Source organism: Hyperolius riggenbachi, chromosome 3, assembly GCF_040937935.1.
Source record: "Hyperolius riggenbachi isolate aHypRig1 chromosome 3, aHypRig1.pri, whole genome shotgun sequence".
Classification (NCBI taxonomy): Eukaryota; Metazoa; Chordata; class Amphibia; order Anura; family Hyperoliidae; genus Hyperolius; species Hyperolius riggenbachi.
In genome coordinates, this window is record NC_090648.1 from 224,032,841 (window position 1) to 224,054,309 (window position 21,469).

A 21,469-nucleotide genomic window follows, 5' to 3' on the forward strand; every position below is an offset into this window, starting at 1 on the left:
GTTATAGTCACTCTCCTAGTAGAGTCTGATCTATACGCTATTGGAGGGGTCTTGACTGACGGTGTTCATAGTCCCACCCCTTTCTTTTTTGTAAAAGTTTATATATTTGGTGCCAGCCGCTTGTATCGTTAATCCACTGATGACGCTAGTTTGCGAAACCGGTCGGGAAGGAGACATGCGGCACCTTTATATACGGTGACCATACGTCCCGCTTTACCCGGGACGCGTCCCGCCTTCGGGGGGCGCTGTCCCAGGCTGCATGAGGTCCCGGGAAACGTCCCGCTTTTAGCAGCGGGACGACCCGGCCTCGGGACTCTGGCCACCGTACAGTGAACTAGCCGCAGCGTCTACTAGACGCTGCGCTAGTTCATTCCCCGCAGCCCCGCTCCAGCCTGCAATGTTCTCCTCCGGCAGGCACAGGCAGAGCAGGGCTACGGGAAGATGGCGTCCGGAGGCGGAGCCCTGTATTGGAGACTATTTGTCTCCAGTACAGGGCTCCGCCTCCGGACGATCTTGCTGTAGCCCTGCTCTGCCTGTGAGAGGCTGAGCGGGAGATTGAAGATCGTCCAGGCCAGGGGGAGCTGCACACACCAGAGGCCGGCTGCGTGAGGGGACGTCTTCTGCCAGGTGAGTAAAGGCTTTTTCTTGCAGGTGAAGTGTTTGCCCACATTTTGTACTGACATATTTGCCCAAATTGTGTTCATTTTGTACTGACATGTTTGCCCGCATTGCGTTTATCTTGTACTGACATGTTTGCCCGCAGTGCGTTTATCTTGTACTGACATGTTTGCCCGCAGTGCGTTTATCTTGTACTGACATGTTTGCCCGCAGTGCGTTTATCTTGTACTGACATGTATGCCCGCAGTGCATTTATCTTGTACTGACATGTTTGCCCGCAGTGCGTTTATCTTGTATTGACATGTTTGCCCACAGTGCGTTTATCTTGTACTGACATGTTTGCCCGCAGTGCGTTTATCTTGTACTGACATGTTTGCCCGCAGTGCGTTTATCTTGTACTGACATGTTTGCCCGCAGTGCATTTATCTTCTACTGACATGTTTGCCCGCAGAGCGTTTATCTTGTACTGACATGTTTGCCCGCAGTGCGTTTATCTTGTACTGACATGTTTGCCCGCAGTGCGTTTATCTTATACTGACATGCTTGCCCGCCGTGCGTTCATTTTGTATTAACATGTTGCCCGCAGTGCGTTTATTTTGTACTGACATGTTTGCCCCCATTGCGTTTATTTTGTACTGACATGTTTGCCCCCATTGCGTTTATTTTATGCTGACATGTTGCCCGCAATGCGTTTATTTTGTGCTGAAATGTTGCCCGCAATGCGTTTATTTTGTGCTGAAATGTTGCCCATTGCGTTTATTTTGTGGTGTCTGGGGTAACTGTTGCTGCATTTATTATTTAATGGTCATAGTTGGCTGTGTTTGCTGCTTTGGGGTTATGGCATACTATTAAATAGCATCACACAGTTTCTGCACACCTATGATGTGAATCCACGTTTGACCACATCACGGCGTAAACACTGCTTTCTTATGCCTCGCTGTTGCATCATTATGTTAGCTCCGCCCATAGAATGTCATGGCCACGCCCATTTTTCGCTTGCGCAGCAGACACCACATTTTTCGCATCCCCTATTTTTCGCCGCGGCCGCCCCCCCCCCCCTTCAATTCCCCTCGTCCCAAGTTGAGCCTTCAAAAATCTGGTCACTCTACTTTATACTGTCCTTTACTGCTGACCCATACACACGTGCAACTTTCTCAGGGTTCCCTTTGCATGGGCCCCGTATGTAAGCTTTGTTTTTATGCTATTTTTAAGCTGTTTTTACTATGAAAACTCTATATTAAACGGTTTACACTTAGAGTTGCCGTTTGTTTGTTTTTGTGATGTTTACTGATATCCATTCATGAGATGAATCATTGCTGAATTGGTGGATCCTGGACAGACTGTTGCTTCCTGATGTCCTACCAAAGCCTTTATACAACCTTATAATTTGGGTTGTCACCAGCTGGTAAGCCTCTTTCATTTTTTTGAGTATCCATTGCAGAGCTGTGCGGTGAACCCAATATTTATTGTGGTGGAGATGTTCCTGCTCTTATTCGTGGTTGAAGACTCCTCTTTTGTTTTTGGGCTCTGTCCTGATCGTATTTTATATGCAGTTGATGCTGACAGAGACTAGATGTAAAAAAAGGCAATAAACAACTTCCCATATAGCGAAGTTGGCTTTGAAGCTGCCCAATCTGATGACCCCGGACATGTACAACCTATGAGCACCACCTGTTCAGAGCTTCCGCACAGCGTTTATTGTTACCATGGCATCCACAGCTTACAAACAACCAGAAAGTGACGCGCTCGAACGACCCGAAAATAAGTGGCTGCTGCAAACTTCCTTCCGTCAATTCCTACCAATTACAACGCTTCCTCTAGTATCTGCTGCTTGGTGAATGCTGCTGGCAGACCACGCCCCCGGGGCCCGGCGCCTGCGCTTCCCGCCTTTCCGGTCAGTTGCCGGTGACAGCGGAGGGAGGAGGGTACGCTACGGTGGCTGCATGCATGGTAAGGGATGGGAGCTGGGCTGTGTGTGAGGATCTATTCAGTTTGTGACGTTGCTATAATTAGCACAGTGCTGTTATTTCTTGCAGGTGCGCAGGTGGCAGTTGTGCCATATTTACCTGTCTGTGTTGTCTGATGACAGTGAGCATCTTCTAGGTTGCTTTCTTTGTTCTTGCCAGTGGGATTTAAACTCTTGACTAGTTAAATGTTGCTCAGCGAGCTGTCATGAGAGTTTTCCACAGATGAGGTTACGGTGACAGTTCATTAAATCCTGAGTCTTTGTCTCACCTGAATAGGTACATTGAGATTTGTTTAGTCAAATAGCTTCTTAGTCCAGGTTAATAAATTGGACGATTCTGAAAAGTTTTCATTATGGTGGTCATGGAAATAAAGATTTTGTTGTGTTTCTTCAGTTCATTTTGCACCTGTCTGCATCATTGTAATTTACAGATAACTCAAATTGCTTTGATACTGTACTGTGGTTGCAAGAGCATCAGGGCCCCTGAACCACAGGAGCTCACCAAGGGTGTACAAATAAAATAGATGCCTGGGTACAGGATACAGCCGATAAACGGCTTACCCTGCTCCTGCACAAATTCCGGCGGTGTTAATTACCATTCCCCCTCCAGGTCAAATTGGATGGTGGGGAATGATGTAATTCGGCTGCCAGCTATTGCTGGCAACCGAATCACAGTGTTTTAAAGGGAACCTAAACTGAGAAGGACATGTATTTTTCCTTACCACTTAAGGACCAGCTAACGCCGATAGTCGTTTGTGGTTTTACATGGAAACGGCCGCTCGTTCGAGCGGCTGTTCCATGTCAGTTCACAGAGGGTGTCTCCATGAATAGCCTGCGAGCCTCCGATCGCGGCCCGCAGGCTAATTGTAAACACGCGGGGAAGAAATCCCTGCTGTTTACATCAATACGGCGCTGCTGCGCAGCAGCGCTGTAAAGGAGATCGGCGATCCCCGGCCTCTGATTGGAGTGATTGGCTGAAGCCTATCAGAGGCGGCGCAGGACGCATTTCCGTCCTGCGCCGCCCAAGCAAGGAGAGGTAGGAATCGCGCTGCGGAGGGGGGTTTTGAGGAGCCCCCCCCGCTCGGCCACACGGAGCAGCGGCGATCAGACCCCCCCAGCAGGTCATCCCCCTAGTGGGGAAAAAAGGTGGGGGGGGAAGTCTGATCGTCCTGCGACAAACAGGGCTGTGGAGTCGGAGTCGTGGAGTCGGGCAATTTTGGGTGCCTGGAGTCAGAGTCGGGAAAAAATGCACCGACTCCGACTCCTATGAATTTGTAACTGTAATTAAAATAGAAAATATGATAAAATGTTCTATTTCTCAGATAATAGTCATTAAAAATAATGTATATATACAGTATATATACAGTAATAGCTGTGCTTAGTCCACAAAAATGAAATAAACCAATCAAAATTAGTTACTTGTGCTGCTTCAATAAAGCAGTCCCCGTATTTTTAAGGTCAGATATACATCTGATTGTGACTGTATATATGATGTGTACACAGGAATCTCTTATATATACTAAATAACATCTATGCTGTAAGAATAAAGCCTGATGTGTAGCTGTGTCACTAATAGAGATGGTCAATGAGATGGAAATAATTCTGCACTGATGCTGATTTATGCAAATGTATGCACTCCCTTTGCTGATGAAATCAAATAATTTGATATGTTGTTAAAATTTGGTTTGGTGACTACAAATTAAAGGGTACCTGAGACGGATGAAAAGTAAAGTTTTATATATACCTGGGGCTTCCTCCAGCCCCCTTCAGGCTAATCAGTCCCTCGCTGTCCTCCACCACCTGGATCTTCTGCTATGAGTCCTGGTAATTCAGCCAGTCAGCGCTGTCCGGCCGCATGCCGCTCCCACAGCCAGGAACATTCTGCACCTGCGCAATAGTGCTGCACAGGTGTAGTATGCTCCTGGCGGCGGAGTGTGTGCATGCGCACTACGCCCGACTGGCTCAAGTACCTGGACTCATAGCAGAAGATCCAGGTGGTGGAGAAGGACAACGAGAGACTGATTATCCTGAAGGCGGCTGGAGGAAGACCCAGGTATGTATAAAACTTTAATTTCATCTGTCTCAGGTTTACTTTGTTACACAGTAGTACTATACTCTACATATGCACTCCCCACAGAGCTGCAGGGAATCCACTGAGAATGCTCTGCACATTGAACACAGAGGTGTTGTCTGTCACCCATAAACCTTGTTCAGATTGTGCATGAAGAATGTGTAATAGAGGAAGAATCTCCTCATTCCCCTGCAGAGTACCTGCACATCATTCTTACATGTACCCACACTTACATTGCCTAGGGCCTGATAGATGTTCTTTGTTCCGGTTTGTACCTTTTACAAGTACTCTTACCAAGGACTAGTTTTAGTCTAAAGGGAATAAATATAGTAGTCTACATATCCTTCTCACTTCAATTGTCTTGTAAAATTCCTAAGCGTTGGCAGTTAAGAGACGAATTTCATGTTACATACTTTTAATCAACAAAATTGTAATATGCAAATTAGAGGAGTCGGAGTCGGTGAAATCCTAAACTGAGGAGTCGGAGTCTGTGTATTTTTGGACCGACTCCACAGCCCTGGCTACAAACACAATCTGTGCTGCGGGCTGGAGAGCCCACGCAGCACAGATCACTCACAACAGCCCTGGTCCGTAAGTGGTTAAAATAATACCAGTTGCCTGACTCTCCTGCTGATTCTGTGTCTCCAATACATTCAGCCACAGCCCCTGATTAAGCATGCAGAGCAGGTGCTCTGACTGAAGTCAGACTGGATTAGCTGCATGCTTGTTTCAGGTATGTGATTCAGCCACTATTGCAGCAAAGAGATCAGCAGGACCACCAGGCAACTGGTATTGTTTAAAAGGAGACATCCATATCCTTCTCAGTTAAGGTTCCCTTTAAAAGTAACTTCAGCTCTGTCCTCTGATGGAGCCAAAGTTAATCACTTATATAGCCGTAATTCCTATTACGGTCTATGGTGGTGCCGGCTGCTCCCAAATCTCCTGTGCTGCAATCCACATGTTCACACCAAGGACCATCCTTCAACCACTGTATTAGATGTTCATTGGTGCTGTGTAGGTAATAAGTGATAATCACTAAGGCTACTTTCACAGTGGTGCGTTGCAGTGTAACTGCCACATTTTAATGCGTCTTGCCATACTGTAATGCGCTGCCTATGTGATGTTCATAGCACAGCAAGTGCGGTGTAATGGCATGCAGCATACCAACAGGGCTGTGGAGTCGGTCCAAAAATCCACTGACTCCGACTCCTCAGTTTAGGATTCCTCCAACTCCGACTCCTCGACTCTGACTCCTCTAATTTGCATATTACAATTTTGTTGATTAACAGTATGTAACGTGAAATTCGTCTCTTAACTGCCGACACTTAAAGAAAACCTATACTGAAAATTAAAAGTCAAAATAAGCATACACAAGTCATACTTACCTTCCATGTAGTCTACTCCTCAGTGCATTTCTCCTGTCCCACATCCTGTTTGTTCACTGTGATCAAGGGAATTTTCCGTCCTCCACTTTGAAAATGGCCATTACCCATAACAGCTTTCTGGTCAGCACACAGTTAAACTGTAACATCGCCCACTTGAGCCATAGGGAAACATGGACATTTACCTGGTACATCAGTTTTCCTCTCAGCTATAACTGACAGCAACTGATATTTTACTGACAGCAACTGCTATATTTCAGATCTGACAAAATATTGTCAGAACTGGAAGGGATTATTGTCAGAAGAAAATGGCGAGCTTCTGAGAGGAACTGATGGCAAGGTAACTATGTAATATTCATTTTAAGTTACCTCATGTGTTTATTTTAAATATTTTTACTCAGTACAGGTTCTCTTTAAGGATTTTACAAGACAACTGAAGTGAGAAAGATATGTAGACTACTATATTTATTCCCTTTAGACTAAAACTAGTCCTTGGTAAGAGTACTTGTAAAAGGTACAAACCGGAACAAAGGGCATCTAGGCAATGTAACTGTGGGTGCATGTAAGAATGATGTGCAGGTACTCTGCAGGGGAATGAGGAGATTCTTCCTCTATTACACATTCTTCATGCACAATCTGAACCAGGTTTATGGGTGACAGACTGTCTCTGTTCAATGTGCACAACATTTTCAGTGGAGTCCCTGCAGCTCTGTGGAGAGTGCATATGTAGAGTATAGTACTACTGTGTAACAAAGTAAACCTGAGACAGATGAAATTAAAGTTTTATACATACCTGGGGCCTCCTCCAGCCCCCTTCAGGCTAATCAGTCCCTCGTTGTCCTCCTCCGCCACCTGCATCTTCTGCTATGAGTCCAGGTACTTGAGCCAGTCTGGTGTAGTGCGCATGCACACACTCCACCGCCGGGAACATACTACACCTGCACTGCACTATTGCGCAGGTGCAGAATGCTCCTGGCTGTTGAAGCTGCACGTAGCCAGACTGTGCTGACTGGCTGAATTACCAGGACTCATAGCAGAAGATCCAGTTGGTGGAGGAGGACAGCGAGGGACTGATTAGCCTGAATGGGGCTGGAGGAAGCCTCAGGTATGTATAGTCACTTTTCTTTTCCTCCGTCTCAGGTACCCTTTAATTTGTAGTCACCAAACCAAATTTTAACAACATATCAAATTATTTGATTTCATGAGCAAAGAGAGTGCATACATTTGCATAAACCAGCATCAACGCAGAATAATGCTGCATACACACTTGAGATAAAAGTCTCTGGAAAAGGCAAGATCACAGACCAATTTTACTCCATTCCCTGTAGTATGAGAGCCATACTCTACACAGTCTATTCTATTGAGCTGAACTCCCCATCAGATAAAATCTTTGCAAGATGCTGCACACAAAGATTGCCCGTACACATTCAAAAGATCAGTATCTGCAAAAGATCTCTTCCTGCAATAGATCCGTTCCTGCAAAATGCATTCATAGTCTATGAGATCTGCAGATCATCATACACACCTTGTTTAACAGGCAATCATCTGCAGATCAGATCCACCAGGATAGATTTTCAGATCTGCAGATGATTGCCAGATATGCAGATGAAGTCTGTTAAACAAGGTGTGTATGATGATCTGCAGATCTCATAGACTATGAATGCATTTTGCAGGAATGGATCTATTGCAGGAAGAGATCTTTTGCAGATAATGATCTTTTGAATGTGTACGGGCAATCTTTGTGTGCAGCATCTTGCAAAGATTTTATCTGATGGGGAGTGCAGCTCCATAGAATAGACTGTGTAGAGTATGGCTCTCATACTACATGGAAGGGGGTAAAATTGGTCTGTGATCTTGCCTTTTCCAGAGACTTTTATCTCAAGTGTGTATGCAGCATTATTTCCATCTCATTGACCATCTCTATTAGTGACACGGCTACACATCAGGCTTTATTCTTACAGCATAGACGTTATTTAGTATATATAAGAGATTCCTGTGTACACATCATATATACTGTACAGTCACAATCAGATATGTATATCTGACTTTAAAAATACAGGGACTGCTTTATTGAAGCAGCACAAGTAGCTAATTTTGATTGGTATATTTCATGTTTGTGGACTGAGCACAGCTATTGTATATATACATTATTTTTAATGACTATCTGAGAAATAGAACATTTTATCATATTTTCTATTTTAATTACAGTTACAAATTCATTAGGAGTCGGTGCATTTTTTCCCGACTTTGACTCCAGGCACCCAAAATTGCTCCGACTCCACGACTCCGACTCCACAGCCCTGCATACCAATGTACTTCATGCAGTACATTACTGCAAAAACATGCATGGTGCATTTCGTTAACTCTATGTGGTGCAATGCGTGGATAACGTGAAGCTGCTTTCTTGGTACGTACCTGTTATTACAGGTAGTGTAACACCCTCTGTGAACGTAGTCTAACAAACTGTTCCCCTCCTTTAAAGGAAGTCCAAGGTGATCCACATTAGTATCTGTGGTTCAAAGGTCGCTGACAAACTAGTCATGGCTGCTGGGGCTGAACGATAAATCGAAATTAAACCAAAATCGTGATCACCAAGATCACAATTTCGGAATCGTTAAAGTGGCGATTTCCATGATGACGGCATTTTCGCTTGGGGGAAGTTTGAAGAAGCTGCTTCAAGCTTCCCCCAAGTCCCGGCGTGTGCGACCCGCAGCATCGGTAGCGTTGGACATACCTTCTGACATGAGTCCAACACTGTCCGTCCTCTCTCACCATCTGCCGTTTTTTGTGCACGGCATACTTTCTGGTTCCTGTATGTTACATGCCTATAGGAAGTATGCCGTGCATAAGAGCCTGCAGGAGGCAAAGTGGATAGACTGGTATCGCTGGACTCGTGCTGGAAGGTATTTCCTGGGGGACAGAGTGGGCACAGAGGAGACACAGAGCGGGTACAGAGGAGACACAGAGCGGGCACAGAGAGAGAGACAGAGCGGGCACAGAGAGAGAGACAGAGCGGGCACAGAGAGAGAGACAGAGCGGGCACAGAGCAGGCACAGATAGACACAGAGCGGGCACAGAGAGAGATGCACAGAGAGAGAGGGGGCACAGAGAGACACAGAGGGTGCACAAAGAGAGATGGGGACAGAGAGGCACAGAGGGAGAACAAAGCTTGATTTGAAGGAAATCGTGAATCAAATAGAAATTGCGATTTTGGACAGAAATTGTTCGATTCAGTTTTTTTCCTAAAATAATTCAGGTCTAATGGCTGCTACCAGATCAACTTACAAGCAGATGGGTCCTCTTGGGAGAGAACATGTATGTGTAGCAGGAAGAGGGCCCCATCCTCGAGGGCCTCCTGGTCACACTGCCTGCACTGTCTCTCCTCCCGGGCTTCCATGTCTGTCTGGGCCACCCTATATCTCCAGGCTGTGAGCGCCTGTCCTGTGGAGTTGGAGCAATTTTTGGATACCTGGAGTCGGAGGTTTCATAAACTGAGGAGTCCGATGATTTTTGTACCCACTCCATAGCCATACAAGGGCTGTGGAGTAGGAGTCAGAGCAATTTTGGGTACTTGGAGTTGGAGTCAGTGGTTTCATAAGCTGCAGAGTTGGATGATTTTTGTACCGACTCCACAGCACTGGTGGGCACTAAGATGGTACAGGCTCAGAGTTTGTCTGTCTGTCTGTCTTTGGGATGGTGTAGCCCAGAAGTGCCCGCACTTTTTAGGCTTGTGAGCTACTTTAAACAATTAGCAAGTCAAAATGATCTACCTGTGTACAGTTTTAGGAGCAAAATTGTATATACAGAATGGAAAATGTAGTGGGGTCGGGATCTACCATGAAGTCCTTTGTGATCTACCGGTAGATCACGATCTACCTAATGGGCACCCCTGGTGTAGCCTCTTTAGATACGGGGCTGTTGTATACTCCTGTGCAGTGATTGGTAGATGGTGAGTTTCTGGGAGTTCTTTATGTTGCTCCTCCATTCCTCTAGGGATTGTACCTTGTAGCTTTCTATAGTTTCTTTTATTTCTGCTTTTGTCAGGTTGTGCTGGTGGTGCTGACTAGGCGGGTTGCTGATGCCTTGCTTCAGAGCACATGACGATGCCACAGCCCTGTGGCTTAGTGAGGCTTTATGGTGGTAAGTGCAGGGGCTGCTGCTCTGTATGTGCGCCCAGTATGAAAGCATCCTCCGCTGGATAGTCAGCCATAGTGAGAATCTGACTAGCTTTGCCCAAGAGGCCGAGTTTGAAGAACTGTGATGGACTTGGAGAAGATACTTGCAGAACTCTATTTGGAAGACTTCTGTTGGGTTGGAATCCAATTTTGATTGGGCAGGGAAAGTGATTGGCCCCATACTTTACTGCCATAGAGATTGGGGTGATAATGATGTTGAATATTTTTACTCAGACTCTCAGGGCTAATTCACACTACAAGAACTTTTTTTAAGCGCTTTGTAATTTTAAAAGATCTTGCTAATGTTATCCTATGTGTGTGTTCACTGTGGAGCGATGTGGTTTTGTAAAAATCCCCCATAGCATTGCATTAGCCAGAGCTTTTCAAACGGAGGAACCCCAGGTATATATAACATTTTTCTTCCCCTTCGTCCGTGGTACACTTTAGAGTGCTTGGATGCTTTCCTTGCATTGAAGGGCATCCATGGCTAAAATTACTAGGTAATTCCCAGGACAGTTGATCCAGGCTGCCATCTGGAGTTAGGAAGTATTTTTTGCATGCAACTCAGAATTATTGACATCTCATTGACCATCTGTACAGGGTTTTATGCTAGAGCTGCTCAGACTGCACAGCTCAGAATGCTGTGCAAAGCATGGTGGGATTTCTGATGTTGTTGTTCTCCTTCTGCTGTTTTGGCACAATTTTTATTTATTTATTTTATTTTGAATTTGAGATTTGAAGCCTAGCTTGCGCAGCTGGGAGGGGTGATCAGGACTCGGGACAGTTGGAACTGTGTCATCTGCTCCTTGTCACCTCCAACCAAAAAGATGGCTGCCCCCATGAAAAAGATGGCTGCCCCTATGAAATCACGAACATTTGTCTGTTCTTTTAAAATGGGGTGGGTAAGAGATTAGATTACCTATCTATTTTAATTAACATAACTAATGTAACTTAATGACAGTATGTTTGTTTAGGCTGAAGTTCCCCTTTAATGTTGCCAAGAGTTCTGCCAATAATGTATGCAGTAAGCCACAATAAGTGAAAAATGTCCTCAAATCAACATAATCAGGTCAAGCCAGTGACATACACATACCAATAGGACAATCTGTCCAGACAGCAACCTGCAAGTTGATGGAACAAAGTTTGCATTCAGATTAAAACTAAAAACACCAAACAGACCGCTTCAAAAATGCATATACAAGGAAACATGGGCAACTATCCCTCACCAATGGACTCGCCTACAAGTGATGTGTCTGGTCTGTTGATTGCAGCACTCTGATGCTAGCCGCTAGATTCCTGGAGATAAAAAGCTGCTGTTGACCCTCCTCTATTGACTGCGTAACTTTGTGCGCTTCTGAAAGCTTTTCATTGTAACAAATGTTTAGATTGTGTTCCTATTTGTTTACAATATGTTCTAATTATTATTATTGTTTGCACAGGCTTCATTTCAGAGATCCAACAGCCATGACAAAGTTAGAAAGATTGTGGCAGAGGAAGGACGCACTGCCAGAAACTTGATTGCATGGAGTGTTCCTCTTGAAAGTAAAGAAGGTGAAGGTACAGAATTACCTAAATGACATATCCAATTATAATCTGTTTGTAAGCAAGAGACTGCCTGTACCAATGTTATATGCACCGGTGTACCTTAGGCCTGGGATGCACTAGCAGCTTTTTTTCAAAGTGCTTGTGATTTGAAAAGCTCTTGCTAATGTAATGCTATGGAGGAATTTTAAAAAATCACATCCTTCAAGTGGGATCACACACATAGCATTACATTAGCAAGAGCTTTTCAAATCACAAGCGCTTACAAAAGGCTTAGAAAACTGCTGCTAGTTGGTTCCAGGCCTTACAGAGATTGTTTTGCATGCTCTTTTTAAATTATGACCCCTATGCACTTCATTGCACCACCTATACAATGTTTATAGTGTGTCCAGGGTGGTTTAACAGCTTGTGGTATCCCAACGCAATTTTCAATGACAATGCTTCACTGTATGAGACACAACGCTTAGATAACGTGTGACGCGACTTTCCGCTTTGTTGCATTCCTGCTTTTACATGGAACGCAATTGCCAATGCTAACCTAGCCTATGTGTTAACATGTTCAACATACTCTAATTTGGAACCTGTTTCAAATGCTTCGGATTAGAACCTGAATCTTTACACAGGGTACTGCCTGTACCAATGTTATATGTACCTGTGCATCTTTCAGACATTGGTTGCATGCTCTTTTTAAAGGGAAGGTCCAAGCAAAATAAAAAAATGAGTTTCACTTACCTAGGGCTTCTACCAGCCCCATGCAGCCATCCTGTGCCCTCGTAGTCACTCACTGCTGCTCCAGTCCCCCGCTGGCAGCATGCCAACCTCGGAGGTCGGCGGGCCGCATTGCGTACATTTTTACGCATTCCCGCTAGTGCAGGAACATTAACAAATACATTTTTACGCGTTAGTGGTTCAATGCGTAAATTCGTAACCACTAACACGTAAAAATGTATTTGTTAATGTTCCTGCACTAGCGAGAATGCGTAAAAATGTACGCAATGCGGCCCGCCGACCTCCGAGGTTGGCATGCTGCCAGCGGGGGACTGGAGCAGCAGTGAGTGACTACGAGGGCACAGGATGGCTGCATGGGGCTGGTAGAAGCCCTAGGTAAGTGAAACTCATTTTTTTATTTTGCTTGCACCTTCCCTTTTAAATGATGACCCCTATGAGTTCAGGAGTCACCTTTTTTTTCAAAGTTATGTGCCGTAGAAAATATGCAAGCCAGAGCAATATCTGGCACTGTTAGCCTAGTTTAGTCTTAACATTTTCAGTGTACTCTAGTTTGGAACCTGTTTCAAGTGTATTGGTTTAGAACCTGAATCTTTACACATGCAGACCGGGGGAAACGGGGTGTTAATTCATTCTCATTGCCACCTCCGCCTGCTGCGCTCCATGTCACATTCCAGCTCTCAGATACTCCCTCCTTCACAGCTGGAAGGAGGACGTATCAGAACTGGAAGGTGACGTGGAGGCGGCAACAAAGGTGTGTTAACGCCCCTTGCTGTGGTCTGCATGTACAGTGCTGCCCATAATTATTCATACCCCTGGCAAATTTGTTTTCATCATAATGTGGGCCCTGTTAGTTGACAGCTCCCAAATTACTAATCACCGCTATAGCCCTAATTCACATTCCAGCCTATGGTCGGCAGCACCCACATTTCCAGTGCTGTTTTTTGCTCCAATCGCCTCGAGAAGCCTGAACTTGCATCTTCTATAACCTTGTCGGCCTTATGCAAAATCATGTCAAGGCTTGTGACCTTTCATTCTTTTCAAGAGTTGCTTTATGCCGTGCATTACCTCCTGAGGCTTAGTTGCTGGGAAGCTGCTGCTATTGTTATCCATTGTTGCTAATAATTATTGCACACAGCAGCAGATAGATGCCACTGCTCTAGTCTAGTGTGTCATACTTTTTGCCAGGACATTCTGTTTGAGAAATAGGATATGATAAATAGTAGTCCGTACTAAAAGGGCAGAAATGCTATACCTGTAGATTAGAGTAGTACAGAGGATAGGTGCATACAATATTACAGTTGAATTGGACAATCAATCGTCCAGAGAATTGTATCGTTAATGGCCACCTTTAGGCTGGGTTCACAATACACCAGGTTTTAACGGACAGGAGTGGAAGAAAAAGCAGCTTATTCTCCTCTTGCTATGCTGTGTGCTGCAAAGAACTTGCAGTGGAAACGGATGGTAATTAAATAAATAAAATGTATGGAGCTTCAAGTCTGGAAAAATGCTGCAGGTCCGGACTTTCCATTCTATTAATGGAATGGATTAAATGGAAGGGAAATGTGTGAATAGTTTCGTTTCAGAACGAGGGCTGTGGAGTCGGTACAAAAATCATCCGACTCCAATATTCTGACTGACAAAATTCTGTATTCTAATCGACCCTAGAATCCTTTCACAATGATTTTCTCCACATTCTGCGTGATTTTCTGGATAGTTCGCTTGCGAATATCCTAATGATTGCATCTGTGGAAAATATTGTACAGCTAATGGCCACCTCTACTTACGGGTTGAGCCACCTCCGTTCCTGGTGCTTTCCCTGTGCAGCCAATTTGCACATGCTGGTCAAGCAGACAATTAGGCTGTTCTTTTGCCCTGTTCTCAAAGCTAGGTTGGAGGAGCGAATACTTAGCGTATAGGGGGTAGGGTAGTTATGTGCGAACAGAGACGGCTGAGTAGCAGATGACCTGCTTGTGTCAAGGTACCTAAATGGCAGTGTTTTTCTTTTTTTAATTCAGTGCCTTGGACAAATGATGCAATCTGATAAATACATGTTCATGCTCGAGCTATGTATAGCTTAAATTGTTCCATGTATGGAAAAAAGTACCCCAAAGGAGTACTCACTTGGGTAGAGAGAAGACTCTGGATCCTCCAGAGGCTTCCTCAGTCGTCCTCTGCCAGACCATTTCAGTACTGTCCCCTCCGCAAAATCCTCAACAATGGTTTATTGACACCTTACGCATGCGCAGTAACACGATTTGGCTCAGGAAGAAAGGGGGAGTTTCTGGAAGGTCCAGAGGCTTCCCTCTCCTGATGTACTGTAAGTATCCAATTTATTTTTTATTTTTCATTCTCACAGGTTTATTTAAACACTTGCTAAAGTGAACCTGAGTTGAGGGATATGGAGGCTGCCATATTTATTTTAAACCATACTAGTTGCCTGGCAGCCCTGCTGATCTTTTTGGCTGCAGTAGCGTCTGCATAACACCAGAAACAAGCATGTGGATAATCTTGGCAGATTTGAAAATAATGTCAAATGCCTGATCTGCTGTATGCTTGTTTAGTGTCTATGGCTAAAAGTATTAGAGATAGAGGATCAGCAGGACAGCCAGGAAACTGGTATTGCTTTAAAATGAAATAAATATGGCAGCCTCCGTGTCACTCTTACCTCGAGTTCACTTTAACCACTTTACCCCCACCCGTACAGATTTCTCCGTCCCTTTTTCCATCCTTTTACCACCAGGGACAGAGAAATCCGTACTTCCCACGCTCCCGCCGCTGCCCGCGCTTCCGCTCGCTTATGCGCGCACTCCTGCTCGCCCGGAGATCAATGAACGGGAAAATCCATTCCCTTTCATTGATCTAAGCCCCCGCAATGATCCGCTGCTTCTACGAGAAGCAGCGATCATTGTGAAGAAAAAAAAAAAGTTCCCAGCCTCTTTGTATTTCCTGCAAACGTCCTTCCGGACACTTGCAGGTCGCATAAATAAAATGTTACTGTGGCCATCTTGTGGCCAAATAGTAAAACTACACCCTAAAGCATTTTTCACATACAAATACACTACTTTTACACAAAAAATTAACTCATTACCTCCCACACTCCCCAATTTTTTATTTTTTTTTTGTAATTAAAAAAAAATAAAAAATTTACAATAAAAAAAAAAATACATAAACAGTTACCTTAGGGACTGAACTTTTTAAATATGTCAGGTGGGTACAACACTGTTACTTTATAAACTATGGGCTTGTAATTAGGGATGGACGCAAAACTGAAAAAAATGCACCTTTATTTCCAAATAAAATATTGGCGCCAAACATTGTGATAGGGACATAATTTAAATGGTTTTATAACCGGGACAAATGGACAAATACATTTCATGGGTTTTAATTACAGTAGCATGCATTATTTAAAAACTGTAATGGGCGAAAACTGAAAAATAATGAATTTTTTCCCACATTTTTCCTATTTTCCCATTAAAACATATTTAGAATAAAATAATTCTTGACATAATGTCCCACCTAAAGAAAGCCTAATTGGTGGCGAAAAAAACAAGATATAGTTCATTTCATTGCGATGAGTAATGATAAAGTTATAGACGAATGAATGGAAGAAGCGCTGAAAGGTGAAAATTGCTCTGGTGCTCAAGGGGTAAAACCCCTCAGTGGTGAAGTGGTTAAAACATGCTGGGACCACATCTTTACTTCTGGACCCATTTGTTTACCAACACATGTGGCTAACCCGCACCGCTGTCCATGCTTTACTGCTGCTTCTCATTTTATGTTAGAGAAATCTTCAGGGCTCTTTCACATATGCGCAGATTTTCTGCGTTTTAACGCAATGCTAAAGCTTGCGCTAACCAAGGTAAGATGAAAGTCCATAGACTTTCATTTTACCTTTCACACCCGATGCTGCGTTTCAGTAAATTGCGGTTCCGACGCACCCGGGCGCAGTTTTTCCTCCAACGCACCCAGGAGCCGGCGTTTTCCGTTGGGTTCAATGAATAGCTACCGCCGCTGATTGTGTCGCACTGCAGATAACCGACGACACGCCGCAGGCTATCAACGCGTGCAGGAGAACGGCTCCTGCACGCGTTGTCTGATGTTAAAGAGCCCTGAAATCGTGCATGTTTTAATATGTACACACTAATGTTTTGGAGGGATAACAATGAGTGCTATGAGGGTTTGTAAACCACAAAATGTACTTTTTCTTTCTTATAGGTATAGAATATATTAAATAGGGGTTAGATTATTTTCATTGTCCCATAGGAATATAGTCAGCAGCTCTATTGTTTTTTTTTCAATTCACTTTTGTTATGTGCTTCATAGACTATCAGAAACATTCAGTAACCTTCAATTACTGTGAAAGCATAAAGACCAGCTAAGCTAGTCAGTTCCAGGATTCCCTTGTTATATAAACTGTCCTGGCCATTTTATCATGGTAAAATCACAGTCCACAGAATGCAGATAAGGCATAAAGGTAGCGCAGGGATTTATGAGCATGAGGTTGAAAAGTGTCTATTAGCACAGAGATGAAAAAGCTTCTAAGGACTCCTCTTTTGTTGTTACCTCAGCCAGCACTGGAAGAATGTGTGCCCTGGACCCGGGTCACGTATTGATTATGGGAAATACATCTCCTTCCAAGGGGCTGTCAGTGGTCAGGTTACACGGAAAGAGAATACTAAATCAATGCACAAAATGGGATACATCTCTTGGCAATCAATATCCCTTGTACTGTACAGCCATGAATAAACCATCACATGGCCTGTCTGCAAGCAGCGGGCTCTTCAGTTCCTAGGAAGTTCAGCCTTTTTCACTTTTTCTCAGTATAAACTATTTACTGTCTCTGATTTTCACTTCTGGTGAATATCATTAAATATACAAGCATGCTTTATATACATTTGCAAAGACGTGTAGAAAATGAGCAGCTGTGTGTGCACACACATACACATCTATACAGTAAAAATCTTTTATTTATTTTTTTACAAGTTTGTTAATTTGTTAGATTCCCAAATAAAAATAAAATTACCTATACAGATGCATTAGAGAACTAGTGTCATAGTACAAGAAGAGCCTGGGAGCATACTGCGCAGGCACAGAACGCTCACGGCTGCGGTAGCGTGATGGAGGGTGCGTGAGCAGCTGGGCCACGTGCGCGTAAGAGCGCGACCGGACAGATTACTTGGAGCTATTACAAGGTACCAGAGCAGCAGGAGAAAACGGCGAGGAACCCCACGCACTTAATGGGACTGGAGGAAGCCGCAGGTAAGTATTAACTACTTGCTGACCGCTCTACGCCAATTGGCATGAACACGGCGGCAGACCCAGGACCACTCTACGCCGATTGGCGTGAACGGCTTTCAATGGGCCCAGCAGGAGATCGGCACACATCTCCGCTTGGGAGGCGGACCTCCGGATTCAGTCTTCCCGCGGCCATCGCTGTCTAATAACCCTGTACAGTGCTGCAATCTAAGGCAGAGCTGTACTGGGGACAGCCATGTGACAGGGCTGAAGCCTTATGACAGCCGATCATGCTGATTGGCTGGTGGAGGGAGGGAGGGGGGAATATAAAATAAATTAAAGAAATAGGTATATTTATTCAAAAATTAATAAAATAAATATTTATATATAATAAAAAAAAACTGGGGAGTGATCAGACCCCACCAACAGAGAGCTCTGTTGGTGGGGAGAAAAAGGTGGGGGAATCACTTGTGTGTTGAGTTGTGCGGCCGTGCAGCTAGGCCTTAAAGCTGCAGTGGCCCAATTAGTAAAAAATGGCCTGTTCACTAGGGGGGTTTAACTCCGCGGTCCTCAAGTTGTTAAATATATACTATGCTGCCATCTTAAAGTTTCGAAAACTTGTAAAGAAATCTTGTACAGTTAGTCATTAAAGGTATCGGCGAAACAACTTTTGTTGGTATGTCATAAGATATCCGTGTTATAGTGTGTGCGTTACCCATGTGCATAATGTTAACAAACCATAATGTGAACAAACCTTTAGAGCTAGCCACTGCAAAAAAGCAATTCCTATAGCTTCCAGTGAGGCTTCTGCAGCTCTCAACAGGTAATTTGCCTACTCTTCAGGCTCGTACACACGCTGTACTGCAGGGAACGACCGGTCTGTCAGACCCTCCTGCTGGGGGGGGGCGTTCAAGCGACAGTACAGCGTGTGTACAGTCTGTCAGGCAGACGAATAAGGCTCAGAAACAGCCTTATCAGTCTGCAGACAGACTGTAGACACGCTGTACTGTCGCTGGAACGCCCGCCCAGTGGGAGGGTCTGACAGACCCGTCGTTCCCTGTAGTACAGCGTGTGTACGAGGCTTTCCTGAGCAAACTTCCTCTGTAAAAAAAAACCAAACAAACAAAAACAACAACAAACAAAAAGGCTTAAAGAGAGCCTTTCCCAGACTGCATGGTTTTGTTCTTGCCATAGATTTTTTTTTTTTAAATGAAACTCAACCCAGTGTTTATAAAAGTCTACTTCAAAATAGCACAATGTTTTTTTTTTTCTTGCCCATTCTTATGTACTGTTGGTTTTTAATCATTATTCTTTTGGATTTTTTATGACTGAGATAAAACTTTTTGACACTGGACAGTAAATTTTACTCCACAATATTTTGAGTGTTGACTGCAGGGCCAGTTGTAAACTATTTGCTGCCTGAGGCAAGTTTGTGAAGTTGGGACCCCCCACCCAACAGTTTGCACCGCGCGTTATAGCCGATAAAAACACCCTCAGTCTAGGTAGGTAACCAGATATAGGTGCCCCCAGTATAGCTAGCCAGGTATAGGTGCCCTCAGCATAGCTAGCCAGGTGTATGTGCCCCCAGTATAGGTAGCCTAGTATCGTTGCCCCCAGTATAGATAGCCTGGCATAGGTGGGTGCCCGCAGTATAGGTAGCCAGGCATAGGTGCCCTCAGTATAGGTAGCCAGGAATAGGTGCCCCAGTATAGCTAGCCAGGCATAGGTGCCCCCAGGATAGGTAGCAAGGTATAGGTGCCCACAGAATAGATAGTCAGCCTGTCCACCTCTTCCCCCCCCCCCCCCCCCCGCTTCTTGTTGGGCCATAGCCCACGGAGTCAAGCTCCCCTCTTGCTTCATTGACGCTGCACTGTCCGGCGTGGCCACAGTACTTTTGTCTTTTGACCTCAGATCAGCGGTGATCTGCAGTAAAGATACAGTGGTGTTCCTGCTAGCAATCCCTTTGTCTTAACTGCGGGTCACTGCTGATCTGAGGTCTGAAGACTAAATACTGCCACTGCTCCAGGCAGTGTTGTGCCAGTGAGGCCCGAGGGCATCTGCACTTTCTGCGCTGCGCCTGGAGTAGGTCTTTGAGTGGAGGACAAGGGTGAGGAAAAGTGGGTGGGTGGGATGCTGACCCTTGGAAGACACCGCCTGACGTACACAGTTCAGGCAGTGTCATGGGCGGTCCGGGCCCTGGTCGACTGCGATTTCACTCTGCCCTGCACGGACTTGAGACACCCTGTGCCAGACATAACAAAGCAGTGACAAAACATAACTAAGCCTCACCATCGTTCACTGTAGGTATGGTGTGTTTTTTTTTTTCTTTGAAAACTTAAAGGAAACCAGAGACGTTTTAGAATAAAAGTTTTATACATACCTGGGGCTTCCTCCAGCCCCATGCATATGAATCGCTCCAACGCCGCCGTCCTCTACATATCTTTCCAGCGGCTGCCTGAGAGATACGTAGAAGGTGTATCTCACATGCCCAATGTTCCACTCCTCGGACGTCGATCATGGCCAGTGACAGACATCAACAAGGGTACGTGGTGGGTCTTGGAGTCCAGTCAAGCTACGTGCGCTGGGTGATCATGACCTACAGACCTACCATGTACCCTAGTTGATGTCCTCCACTGGCCACGGTTGACGTCCGAGGAGTGGAACATTGGGCATGTGAGACGCTTGCAAATTTTTGCTATGTTGTACGTGCATTTCTTTTGCAATTTGCAAACTGAATTAAGGGTATTGCACCATAGAAGCGCTCTCTTCTCTCTCCTTTTTCTATTTGGAGGAAATGCCTGTGTTATTTGGGGACATGCCTTACTAATTGTAATATTTAGGGGACATGCCTTACTAATTGTAATATTTAGGGGACATGCCTTACTAATTGTAATATTTAGGGGACATGCCGACTAATTGTTATTTTTACTTAAAGGGACACTTAAGCCAGGAAAATAAAATGAGATTTACTCACCTGGGGCTTCTACCAGCCCCTTGCAGCAGTCCTGTGCCCTTGCAGTCACTCACTAATCCTCTGGTCCCCGCTGCCAGCTAGTTTCGTTTTTGCCGACATGCCCGTCAGGACTGGCCACGCGTAGCTTTTTCCGCATTCCCGACTGTAATTAGCGCTATTGCGGGCCGCAATGCGTACAAAAATATGCGTTGTCGCATAACTATGCGTTCATAATGCGGCAACGCTTATTTTTGTTAATTACAGCGCTAATTACAGTCGGGAATGCGGAAAAAGCTACGCGGGGCCAGTCCTGCCGGGCCTGTCGGCAAAAAAAAAAAACTAGCTGGCAGCGGGGGACCAGAGGATTAGTGAGTGGCTGGGAGGGCTCAGGACTGCTGCAGGGGGCTGGTAGAAGCCCCAGGTGAGTAAAACTCATTTTTATTTTCTGGCTTAAGGTTCACTTTAAGGAGATGGCCCTTTTTTTTATTATTATTATTATTTTTAGTTTTTTTGTTTGCCCAGGGCCCCATTTAGTCTAAAAATGGCCCTCGAAACAATGCCATAATTTGCCTGGTTTACCAGCACACCAGTAATCACTATAATCATTTCAAAGTTGACCAATGAATTATAAGTTTATTATAATTATTACTTGGGCCATGTTCACATTGACATTTTGATCAGCTACACAAATACCTGTGTTGACAAAAAAAAAAAAATCCCATACAGTCTACTGGAACAGTTCACATTGCCTGGCTGGGTGAAATCTGTGCATGGGGCTTTTATTAATCTCATTTTTGA

General features: G+C 44.7%; 1 protein-coding gene across 3 annotated transcripts in view; it reads left to right on the forward strand.

The window, feature by feature from the left end:
• Positions 1-2,468: 2,468 nt before the first annotated feature.
• The window catches only part of SCAPER (S-phase cyclin A associated protein in the ER), a 325,634-nt gene continuing 306,633 nt past the window's right edge, over positions 2,469-21,469 (forward strand). For 2 of the 3 annotated variants that reach the window (XM_068275840.1, XM_068275842.1), the window contains exons 1-2: positions 2,469-2,568; positions 11,652-11,769. In XM_068275840.1, coding sequence (XP_068131941.1) covers positions 2,566-2,568; positions 11,652-11,769 — 121 coding nt within the window. In that variant the 5' untranslated portion in view covers positions 2,469-2,565. The remainder of the gene's footprint in view (positions 2,569-11,651; positions 11,770-21,469) is intronic. The other variant, XM_068275841.1, reaches the window with a different exon arrangement.